Raw genomic sequence first — 12,063 nt, 5'->3', positions numbered from 1 at the left:
AAATATACACCTGGAAGCATATGGCGCAGAGGAACGCGCACTCAAAAACGGATCCCAACAAATTGGCGCTTTCGCGAGTATGTTTGCTGATAGTAACACCATGTGATTCAGCTAATAACACAGGGATTTCATAATTTGTGAAGCCAGGCTGAGAACACTCAGCAATCTGTGCATTCACGACTGGATGTAATACCGGTAGCTTAGCTGTAGCATTTGTAGCTGAGGGCCTCAGCTTCCGGGTAACGAGGAAATGACGTCATTCATGTAGATTACGGATTGGCAGCGCTAACTCGAAATTGCGAGTTGCTTTTCTCAAAATTTTGAGTTAATAAATCGAAATTTTGAGTTAATATGTCGAAATTTCGAGAAAGTAACTCGGAATTTCGAGAAAATAACTCGAAATTTTGAGTTATGGATCCTTTTTTTTTTAGTGGCGGAAACGGGCTTCCATAGTGTTTGCGCTTGTGCCAATAAAAAGTGTGAAGGGAATTAAAAAGATTTTTAGGTGTGCAAGTAAGCAAACTTTTTTTGGAACCAGGTACAGTAATCGGTGCTGTTGCAAACTAATTGTAATCTTTTGTTTTTTCCCTTTTTCTCTATGATTGTTGTTTGAATGCTATCAATTGCCGCCATTATTCAGTATAAGCTGCTTTATATCATAGGTTAAAGACCCTACAATATTAATGGGAAAACCCTAACAATCACATGACCCTCCTATGAGCAAGCACTTGGCAACAGTGAGAAGGAAAAACTCTCTTTTAACAGGAAGAAACCTCCTGGAGAACCAGGCTCAGGGAGGGCCGGCCATGTGTGAAATATCTTCTTGAAGTTTTCACTTGTTTTGAGATGATGACCATGGATCAGTAGAGCTACTCCTCATACACTGAAATGCGGAAGTGCAAGCATAAAGTTTTGTGTGTGTTTAAAGCAGATTTAATGTAAAATGAATGTAATAAAAATGACTACACTCATTTTATCCATTAATTTGAAAGCAAGTCAAAGATCGCCTTGATTGTTGAAATATTGGTTACGCTGACCAGTGTCACCCCTGAGATCATCATTTTGTGGTTTAAATCTGCTTAAGAGTGCTTTCCACAGCTATGGTCTTCTCATTAGGATTAACAGTTCTTTGATTCAATGAACAAACTCCCTGAAACAGCAAATGAGAGTGTAGCCTGTGTAGCATTTAGCTTGGTTGACATAGCTAGCTAACATGAGGTCTTTTAGAAAGTTGTTTACTCTCATACCCTTACATTCTCTTCCTCATATTTTTAAATTTCGATTAAACCTTCACTTATTTTCTGTTATATGTTTAGCTCCGGAAAATATTCACACAAGAGTTAAAGCAAGGTGCCGTTTTATGTTTGGGAATGCAACCTGGAATGCTGACCCCTGCTGGTCTTTGCAAAATCTACACAAAAGTGGTAGACTGGTCATTCTAAGAGAATAAGCGTGTCATCAACCAACATTAGATTAAGGTGTTTTGAAAACTATCAAATTAACATTAGCATAACAAAATTGCAATATAAAGAGTAGCTAAATCACCTTAAAGGGTACTTCTCTGACAGATATACCTGTGGGTACAGATTAGATATTATTGTTTCTCTGTTTGGATGTATTTCTAGTGTCTCTTTATCTCTGCATGAAAGACTCCAGATTCTAAATGTACCCCTGATTTCCTTGTTCAATGTTGTTTCAAACTGAGTTAGCCAAGAACAATCAGAGATAATTTAATACCCATCCCTTAGTTGTAAGTAGCATTCAGTGAAATGGCGACCTGTGGTTGGTCTGAGGTAACCTAAGTGGGACAGATGAACCACTTGGCCCCACTCAGAGTTAATCCACAGGGGAAAGCGGTTGAATTGAAGCAACTGAGGTGGAGATGTGCAAACACAGCACTTCTTGTCTGGCCAAAAGCACAGACAGCAACTTCCATGAATGTGGACAATGATATGGTGGAGTCTTTATCACAGAAAGATATATTCGGCCTGTTATAGGGGAAGACATCAGAGGGAAGTTTTGAGTGTACAGAAAACAAAATAATGTTCCGAAATGAGAAGGGCTGGAGGAGAGGGGGAGGTCAGAACAGGAGGTGTGGGTACAGAAGCCAAAAATGTTGGGTCATTCGCTGGAAAGAATGAGGAGTTCTCTCCCCAGCTGATGTCAGTCTTGGAACAGGAGCCGCACCACATGACATCATCCAGAGGTTTCCTTGGTATCCGCTGATAGGCTGTCCCAAGAGCGAATGGGAGGGTGAGTGTTAAGTTTGGTAGGATAGGTAACAAAACAGAAGATGATTACGCTTTAGATATACAGAAATAAAGGATTAATGATGAAATGAATAGGGAGGGTTAAAAGTAATAGGGTAAGACTAAGGGAGCAGGGGAATGGGTCTGGAAGCCTTCAGTCGGAGTGGAAAGAAGCAAGTTGCGGGGCCCCTGTAGAGCAGATAGAGCCAGGAAAAACTAATAAAAAAATGCAACACATGAGCTTGATGCTCATAATGAGCTTTAATATTGTCATGGCCTGATGGGTTTTTACACATCCTGTTTTCCCATCTTCACCTCAGGACTTTCCTCCATTTTTTCCCGCCAACATCTTTATTGTTCACATGTTTCAGTCATCTAAGGTAAAGATTTGACAGAATGAGTGATATTTGCAGCAGACTTTGCAATCTCCCAATACACTTTGAACCCTTTGTCACTCAGTTCTCATTGGTCAGTTTGAGTGACTTTGCCAGACCTTGGCTTGGCTCCTGTGTTATTAATTTTTTTCTCAGTTAATAGTTTCAGTAGCTTTAGTAAAAGCATTTCAGTTTGTGGCTCTACTGTTAAAAATGTACGTGACCTCAGATTTCCATTGGGTGTCAGAAAGCAGTAGCAGTTTGTTCAGTTTTTCTAATGCGTGGATAATGGCCTCTCTTCTTTTGCCCCATTAGAGGAGGCCAAGAAATTTGATGCCCTGCTTGGGTCTCCAAGACTGCTTTGTATAAAAAAAATTATAAGTGGAAATTTAGGTTCTTCCACAAAGAAAAGAAAGGGGGGAAAAGGAGATCCGGCTTCAAGTGGACAATAAAAGTGGTACACATAGTAATTAATCAAAGCATTACAAAAGTGTGTCTCTCATTTACACTGCTCATATATTACACAGGACTTCCTAATGTTATAGAAACTTTAAAAAAAAAAGTAGCCCCAATCTTATGTGTGTATGCATTTTCCCCCCTACTCAATATAATTCACTAGTATAGTGTGTGCTGGGTCATTTTTTCTGTTAGGTTGACTGTAACACAGTCAGAATTTAATGCAGAGTTTCGCCCGGGACTGTCTTTGCTCTACAGAACTCCAAATGAGGGATGAGGGATTGTACGGCGTATCTCACCATGTGAGCCAGGGACCAGTGTTTCTGGATAGATCATCTCAAATGATCTCAAGGTCTCAAATAACCCTGAATTGCAATGTAGAGAGCCCTCAAATCCCCTGTTCAGAAGTGTGATGGCAAATTAGCCCTTGAGCGCAGACACTGAGAAGGCCACAAACATGGCTGATCAACATATAGCTCAGAGAAAGTTCTGTAACTACATTCCTAAATCCAATTCACTCATCTTACACTCTGCTTTCTGAATTCAAATGCATTCTGCCACAGTATAAATCCTTAATCCAAAGACGCCATGATGTTCAGTTTATATTGAAACTATTTCTATGAGATGCTGACTGATCATCATGATCATTTACAAGTCAGAAGCTAGTGGCGCTGTCAGTCTTTTTTTTTTTACATTTACATCTTTGTAATGGCATTTCAGTTCAATTAGATTAAATTTTATTTATATAGCGCCAAATCACACCTAAAGTCACTGCAAGGTACTTTATACTGTAAGTAAAGACCCTGGAATAATACAGAGAAATCCCCAACAATCAGATGACCCCCTATGAGCGCACACTTGGTGACAGTGGGAAGGAGAAACTCCCTTTTAACAGGAAGAAACCTCCAGCAAAACCTCTTTTTGTTTAAACTTTCCCAGATGCAACCAGTTGCGGCAGATGCAACCAGTTTGGGTGAGGGGTGGACATAAATGGAGAGGGCACATATATCATGCAAACTCCAGTGAAATGCAATGCAATGCACAAAACCCAGCCCCTAAATATATGATAAAGTTTAATCAGCACTTGAAAAAAGTTCCAGCAGAAAGCTTTAGCTAATAAAGAACTCAGTGTATGATGCTGAAAGTCCTTACTGAAAGTTTAATTTACCCAATCACACAAGTACTTATATACCTAACATTACACTATGATGGCAACTGTGGATTGAACCACCAACCTTCTAATTAGTAGACAACTGTACTCCTTAAGCAAAGCTGTCTTTGCCTTTACTGTGGAAAAGGGTTGTGGTTAGTGATATAACTTTAAACCCCAAGTATATGGACCTGGATCCTAGTAGCCACTTGCTCCACATACTTATGTCTTCACGTGCTTCTTTGCATTATCTTGTCCAAGGTATACATCCTGCTTCACTGAAAAAGCACACTACTCTGTACATTCTAGGCCAGACATCACTATCCTTGGGATAGATGGAATTTCCACGGATAATTAAGATTTTCCTTAACTCATGTCAAAAGTTGATATTTCACTCCCTTTTTTTCTCCGTGTTATTCCTTTACTGTGTCAGCAAACCGTGAAGTGTGCCCTCAGCACTTTTTAATGTAGATTTCAGCAAATGCCCAAGCCAAACGCCCTCCTAGGTGAGTGAAGCGGTTTCAGCTTTCCCAAAAGAACAGGAAATGGGAATATGCCTTCCCGCAGTCCATAGAGATGTGGGATTAAAGTCTTATGTGCAGTGAGTGTCGCAGGGGCTGGGAAACTAAGGGTTAGAGTGACACGGGACATCCAGAGGGAATCAAAAAACTGGGCAGCGACAATGAGGTGGGGGAATGGTTACTGTAGGGGGCTGTGTTGTGGATAAGTGGGGCCGGCAGACAGACATGTTGCTGTTGGCAGCAGCTCTGAGGACTGAGATTGGACTAGAGTCTGGAGGGGAAAGTGGATGAAAATTCAATTGATGTCTGACGACGGTTTACATTTATGCATTTTGCTTTAGTTTTCTGCACGTGCGTGTGTCTACACATATACTTCTATACCTACATGTGCGTGGTTATGTGACTTTCTATGCATGTGTCCTTTCTGATTTATTTCCCCTATGCAGCGAGCTGACCTCTGCAGCTTGTTGTTTGGTTTTTGTGGTCAGGTTGGACAATGCCCAGACGCTGGGGCTGCATGTGAGTGCGCCGGTGTGGGCTGGCAGTGACACCAACGCTTGGCTCGGAGCTCGGGGGTGACTGTGGAAATATGTTGGGAAAGTAGCGCTCCTTAAACTGCAGCAAGACCTCCAAGAGTTACATTCTGCTCTTTGGGGGCCACCTACTCATTTTCCTATGCTGACATCTGATCATAAAAATGATGAAAACTCACCTAGAGTTTTTCTTCTTTTGACTGCTGCCTTTGTCTCCTGTGAGGTTTAGAAGGTAAAAAGAACCATTATCAGATGTCCCCGTGGATATGTGAACATAATGAGCGTTGGTTTGTGCTGTGTATTTCGTGGTACGCTACTCTAAGCTTGAGAAGGTGCAGATTTCATGGGACACAGTGCCTGCCCCTCCACCAGCAGGGCGGGGGGAGTTGCCTTAGGCCCTTCCTCTAATCAAAATGCACCTCTTTTGGTCTATGCTCACCTAATGCTTTAAGTATGTCTCTGTGTGTGCAAGTAAAATGAAAAAGACGGAAGAAGAATATGTGTGCATTGGTAACTGTCCACTTTTAACCTCCAAACATAGCCACGTTTACTCCTGTTCATTATGCGATGTGATGATTTTGAAATGTCACCAATATTGATTTTCGTTCTATCCATCGCATTTTGTAATTCAGAAGACGGAACACAATGAACTTGGTCCACCCTGCATGATTGTGGGTCAGATACAAATGGAGACAGATGTTTGGCATTGTGATCACCAGAGCACTCTCCTGCCCCCATCTGGACATAAGCAGAAAAATCTAGCAGTGTTGTGTTTCGGGAAAAAAGAAAAAAAAAGAAAATAGGGTGAGCTGGGGAATAAAAGCTTAAAAGACTGTGTGATATTTTATTTAGGAAAACTCTGAAAAGATGAATTTTTCAGTGGCATTGATCTGTACGGATTTGCTCCCATTCCGCATTCTTGCTGCGAGCTGTGGCCTTGCGCTCTTAACATGTTATGTGCGTGCAGGTGTCTTTCAGCGTGAATCGTGTCCAAGTGAGGCTGGCTGTCGCTCACAGCCACAGGCGATGGCTTTAACACCAGAGCTCGACATCAGGCGAGCTCTGGCGAGGAGCAGAGTCGTATTTCAGCGGAGTCTGGGGAGATGCTGACAACTGCAGCCCTGTTATTGTCTGAGAACTCTGCCTTAAGCACTGCTCTGATGTGCCACATGATGCTCCAGAGTGAAAAATATCACTGTCCCTCCTCTAACAGGAAAGCTGATTGCATGTGTTCTATGGTTTCACCCAGCGTTTGGGTGTTATGCAATAATACCAGGGTTTTTTGGTTGTTTTTTTTAACCCTTTGTCTCAGATGTCAATCACCTCATTTCTCGGGGTCACATATCGGCTCCTTGTGATGTGACTCGTGAGGTGAAGAATAATCTATAATGTCCTGTTAACCAATCAGCCTTATTACACGCTGAATGTCTGACTCTGCAGTTGCACTGCCGTTTCCCCTCGTCAAAATTATGGTGACACAGCCCAACCCATTTGCACTAATGGAGTAAATTCCTCATGCTCTAATGGGTTGCTGGACTAAGCTGGGCATTCAGGGCCAGAATTCAAAATGAGAAATTTAAGCATCAGCATACGTCTGCGGTATAGTATAGGGAACATTTAGCTCCTCCCCTCTAACTGTAAAATAGTAGCTTATGCAACATTTGGCTTCAGAATCCGTGGAGTGACTTGTGGTGAAAAGAGGCTCAAAGACAGGAAATCAGAACCAGCTTTAGTGGTTGCCATGCCGCCTCGAGACTTCGACAGTAGTTTTACTGTGAAGGTGTGCAGCTTTCAATGTCGGTGTAGAAAACAAAACACACAAGAAAGCGGTGGACTTACTATTATCACATGCCTGGCAATTGAGGCTAAAAGTTAAAGGAGGTCTTATACAGATATGCAACTCATAAAACAGCTGAAGTCATAGTGAGAGCCTCATTATAAACTCTAGTGGAGGTTGATGGATGTCAGCCTTTTTTTTTACTTCTATCCCCAGCAGGGCCTGTGCAACAGTATACTTTTCTACCTAGGCAAGCAAGGACCTCTTTCTTTCTTCTTTCTGTGTACATGTCACAGATCATTAAGCGCCTTCTGCCATGGTGCTCTACGTGCTGCGAGGATGTGCTAATTAAAGCTTTGGTGTATGATTAATAGTCTCGTCTTGGAAAACTTAGGTTCATGCAATACCACTTGTGGCCATAATGTACCCTGACATTCCTTTGGCTGCTGTGGGAGATGGAGGGGGGAAAAAAGAAAACAGAGAAGTGCAAGAATGGCATGTGAATAGGAAAGCGGTGCAATGCTCCAAATGGAGGGGGCTATTTTGCTGTAGAGTGGGTTTATTTCTTATTGAGTGTGACCTCATTTCAAACACTGAATTCCCATCGTCCCCTGTCAGCGCAGCTGCGGCACACTGCTCCGCTGAAATAAGAGGGGGCATTGCGCTACAGTGATACCAAGTCTACCCTCCTGTAGATTGTGGCTTCAGAGGTGGCCATTTGAAAGCTTCAAAGTCCATAGCTGGGAGTGCTGTGTAATGGCTCCTCTAGTCCTTCTGTTTTGGAGGAAGAGACTGATTTCCCTGCATCCACTATAAAGTCCAGCTATAACATAAACCAAGGATGGAGCAGGAAACAACTTCTAGTGAAGTGTTTTGCAAGGGTTATTAAAGGATCTGAGGCAAGGGGTACTGAGTGGTATGTTCAAGCAAAGCAGTGGGATTGGTGCACTTCATTGAACTCTCACTGGTTAGACCACAAATGCAATCCATTTATGCATGTCAGTAAAGAAAGCTCATTTCAGCTGGAAAGACATGTTGAGGGTTTTTTCTTTTTCAACTTTTGGCAATTGAACATAATTAAAAACACTTCATCCTCCGTGGCGGTCCGTTCCCATAGCTGCGTCGCTTCACGATCCTCCTGCCTCCTGGAAATATATTTGTGTCAGCTACGCTGACATCGTGTTTGATTGATGTGGAATGACATCACTGAATTTGGAATTGCGACCAGGACATGTTTGGATAAATGCAATACAAGGTTTTGGTGCCATATGAATTCTTTTCAGAAACATGTGGGAAGCACACCCAGCTCCCTATGTAGCCTGGGGATCCTTCTGAGCCTTTCTCTCCCTTGTTCTCTCTCAGTAATTTTCTAGCAGCCGTCTCTGTTCTCTCTTTTTTAACTTCTCTCTGTCTTAAATCTCTCTTCCTCTTCTTCTGTTCCACAACTGCATGTCCACTCAGTGTATACATAGATATACACAGAGCTCTTATCTCTTCTGATCTAGTCCTAGCTGCAGGTCTGCTCATGCACATGCCTTACACAATCAGTTTGAAGGTAAAATCACTTACAATTCACACAGACTGAGGTCAGGCTTACATGTTGTGCTCCAAACATTTGATCTTGTTTATTGTGTTGCTGTAACTCTGTTCGCCTGACACTCTTAACTCTGATGCAAAATGGCATTCTTGGACCCTTGACAACGTTCTTCATCATTTAGTCACCCTGAGATTCCCCTGGCTTGACCTAGTTTCTTGACTGCCTGTTCTGCAGCAATGTCACATTTGCAGTGTAGATGCTTTCCCTTTTTCACCTCACAGGTCACACAGTGTCATGCATTGCTTCTGTCATTTTCATTTGTTTACTTATTAGCATGCATGTATGTTTGGGTTTCTAGGGAGACATCCAGCAGCTAATGATTGTAGCAGACCATCGTGCTGCCTATGACTACTGTGAGCACTACAGCCCCGATTGTGAAGTGCCATCCCCTGACCAGCCACAGAACCAGGACCCCGGCACAGACAACGCTGTGAGTAACATTACTTTTCTGCTTTTCAAATCATCTCTGGCTCCATGTTTTATTCTGGCACTCCTCTAAATTATTTTTTTATGGTTGGCTGGAAGAACAACCAGCAGATTCTGATCCTGTGATCCAAGCCTATGAGCAGCAGTGTGCTTTGTAAGGAGCTGGGATAAACAGTGTGTTTAGAGCTCAGTATGTGAAAACGAGAATTTTAAAACAAATTCTAAAACCTACTGGAAGCCAGTGTAAAGAATATAAAATGGGAGTGATGCTTGCTCGATTGTGGGAACCCGTTAATAATCTGGCCGCAGCATTCTTTATTGCTTGAAGACGTGAAAGAGATCATTTATCTAAGCCAGTAAGCAAAGCATTACAATAATCTAAGGACGATGAAAAAAATGCATGAATAATTTTCTCCAGTTCCAAAAGAGACCATAAGTTGCAATTTAGAAATGTTCCTTAAATGAGAATAGCAGGAACAAGACATGAATTTTACATGTGAGTTGAAACCTAGAGAGGATTCAAATATTACACCAAGGTTTGTAGCACTGACTGATGTGAACAAAATGAAGTAAGAGCCCGACTGATTTGAGAATATATATCACAAGGAGATATAATCATGTCTTAGTCTTGTTGACATTTAAAATAAGGTAATTATTAAAGAGCCAACCAATAAACCATGGACTAAGGTGAGCAGCCTGCACAGCTGGTGAGGCTTAAAAGACATATATAGGTGAGCATCATTGTCATAGAAAAAGCTTGAATGGTGCTTGAATTGTGATAGCAAAAGAAAGGATGTAGAAAAAAATAGTAAAAAAATAATAATGTACCCAGTACTGAACCTTGTGGAACCCCACAGCTTAACGAAGCAGTGTTAGAAGAGAAAATGCTCGTCCATGAGAAAGAAAGAAATGTAATGCAGAGCCAGAGATAACAATGATGTGGTTTTTGTAATTTTGCCTCTGTACAATCCCAGAATGTATTTTAAAGCCAGTAATCAAAATGTGCGAAAGTCTAGAACTGCTGGATGTCAACAAACGCTGTGTTTCCCATGAAGATGTTAGTGTACAAAAAGCTATGCATCTAATTATACATAAATGACAAAAAAAAATCACAGGTTTCGTCCAAGTTTTTTTTTTTTTACTTGTTAACCAGTGCATAAGTGTAAGTGCAGCTTTGTAGGCTACCGCTTACTAGAAGCAGTTTTTGTAGATTCTTTACATACAGAATGAAACTACACATTATAGAATCCAACAAAAGAACCACTTAGTATTTTCTTGCTGGTCTTACTCATGGAAATGATTAAACCATAATTGTCTCTAATACTCAAATCAGATCTTTGCTGGATCCTGTGCTGAAAAGAGCCTCTTGGCATTGTGTAAGAAACCTGCAATGTGCCAGAGGAAAAGTGCTGACTGGGAAGAACCAAGTTATCAGTCTATGGATTTACTTAATCATGTTTAGGAATGATGTGGTGCCTGCCTAAGCTTGCATTCATGCACTGTGTCATTTTTCCCACTGAATACCAATATACTCAGTGTGTGCTAATTAACGGGATGTCAAAGAAGTGTTACAGGATGAACAGGAAGCTCTTCCTTTTGACTTTTTGATTTGCCCAGGGCCCTGTTTGTTACACAAAATCTTGCCCCTCTGTTTTCCTTTTTTCTAAAGATAGGTGCTGGAGTCATTAGGAAAACTATGTAAGAGCAATGTGTCATTCAGTCATAGCAGTTTACAACAGGCAGATACAGTGTGAGCTTTCCACAAGGAGGAGGAACTCCTGTGTGCTTCTGATCGATGGTCGACCGGTTGTACAAACATCAGCCAGCCAGAGGCAATAGCGCAGTGCAACATATTTAAAAATCATGTTGCTAATAATTGATTGCCAATCTTTCTCTCTCAGTCATACACTCTCTTAATGCTGGTGGAATGTTTTTCTCCCTTTAGAAGAAAGCGGAGGACAGCTACTATTATGAATACCCTTACTACGATGATTTGGAAAAGCCTTATGACTCAACTCTTGATTCTGAGACAACCACAAAAGAGGTACCATTTCATGTTTGCTCTAAATGCCCGCATCTTATACATAACTGTATTGTTTCTATGTTACTACAGTAAAGCATCCAATGCCAACATCCCCCTCCAAATATCTTTACAGGAGACAGAAGGGGACAGTCTGATCACAGGGGGTGAGATTTTGAAAGGCAGTTCGACTGGCACCGACTGGACCTCCATCTCCACCGGCTCATCCTCTCGCTCATCCAGCAGCTCTTCAAGTACTGATACTGGAGGAGGAGAAGATGATTACGCATTGGGGGTCACGTACGGCACCTATGAGGGCTATGACGACTACTATGACTCCACGTCTTCACCTGGTGGCGTTGATACCTCTCGAAGTGTCACCATCACCGGCATCGGCACTGGGGGCGAGCTGGACCTGGGAGCAGGGGGAAGGGTTGATTTGAATGCCGGGACTGGAACGAGGGTCATCACCACTGGTGAAAGGACTACAGTCACAATCTCCAGCAACAAAACATCAGTAGGTGGACATTAATCATGGGAGTTAATTGTTGCCAGTATTACTGCACACCTTTATGAATGGTATTGTACTTTGTATATATTCATTTTATTTTCTTTGTTCTTTTAAAAAAACTTTAAGAAGTTTGTAGCACAGGCAAAGTCAGACAAAGGTAGGGTGACAGAATACACAAACATGTATGTAGGAATAGGTCATAGATAATAACTACTGATTTGTGAATAATGGGACATAAATATAAATTGGGCTTATTATGTAATATTATATTACAGTTTATTTCTAACTAACTAGGCGGCTCATTCTCATTCAGTTGACATAAAACCTTTTTGGGGCCTTCTTGAAAGAAATGTAAAGAATGTAAAAATAAGGTCAGAGGTCAAATGTGACTAGATAGATAGTAAAGTCTACAATAAATAAACAAAAAAGTTAATGTAAAAGTGCACAGG

General features: G+C 41.5%; 1 protein-coding gene across 3 annotated transcripts in view; it reads left to right on the top strand.

Moving 5' to 3' along the window:
* col5a1 (procollagen, type V, alpha 1) overlaps positions 1-12,063 on the top strand; it is a 74,632-nt gene that overhangs the window by 24,627 nt on the left and 37,942 nt on the right. For 2 of the 3 annotated variants that reach the window (XM_086301255.1, XM_086301254.1), the window contains exons 5-7: positions 8,956-9,087; positions 11,029-11,127; positions 11,240-11,620. In XM_086301255.1, the coding sequence (XP_086157381.1) occupies positions 8,956-9,087; positions 11,029-11,127; positions 11,240-11,620 (612 nt within the window). The remainder of the gene's footprint in view (positions 1-8,955; positions 9,088-11,028; positions 11,128-11,239; positions 11,621-12,063) is intronic. The other variant, XM_086301256.1, reaches the window with a different exon arrangement.

The sequence above is a fragment of the Aulonocara sp. 'chitande type north' Nkhata Bay genome, linkage group LG7 (genome assembly GCF_057382095.1).
Source record: "Aulonocara sp. 'chitande type north' Nkhata Bay isolate Kocher_YH1m ecotype deep benthic linkage group LG7, A_spYH_male_GT1.1, whole genome shotgun sequence".
NCBI classification, from domain to species: Eukaryota; Metazoa; Chordata; class Actinopteri; order Cichliformes; family Cichlidae; genus Aulonocara; species Aulonocara sp. 'chitande type north' Nkhata Bay.
Note: the sequence above shows the minus strand (reverse complement) of the source record. Positions and strands in the feature narration are given on the sequence as shown.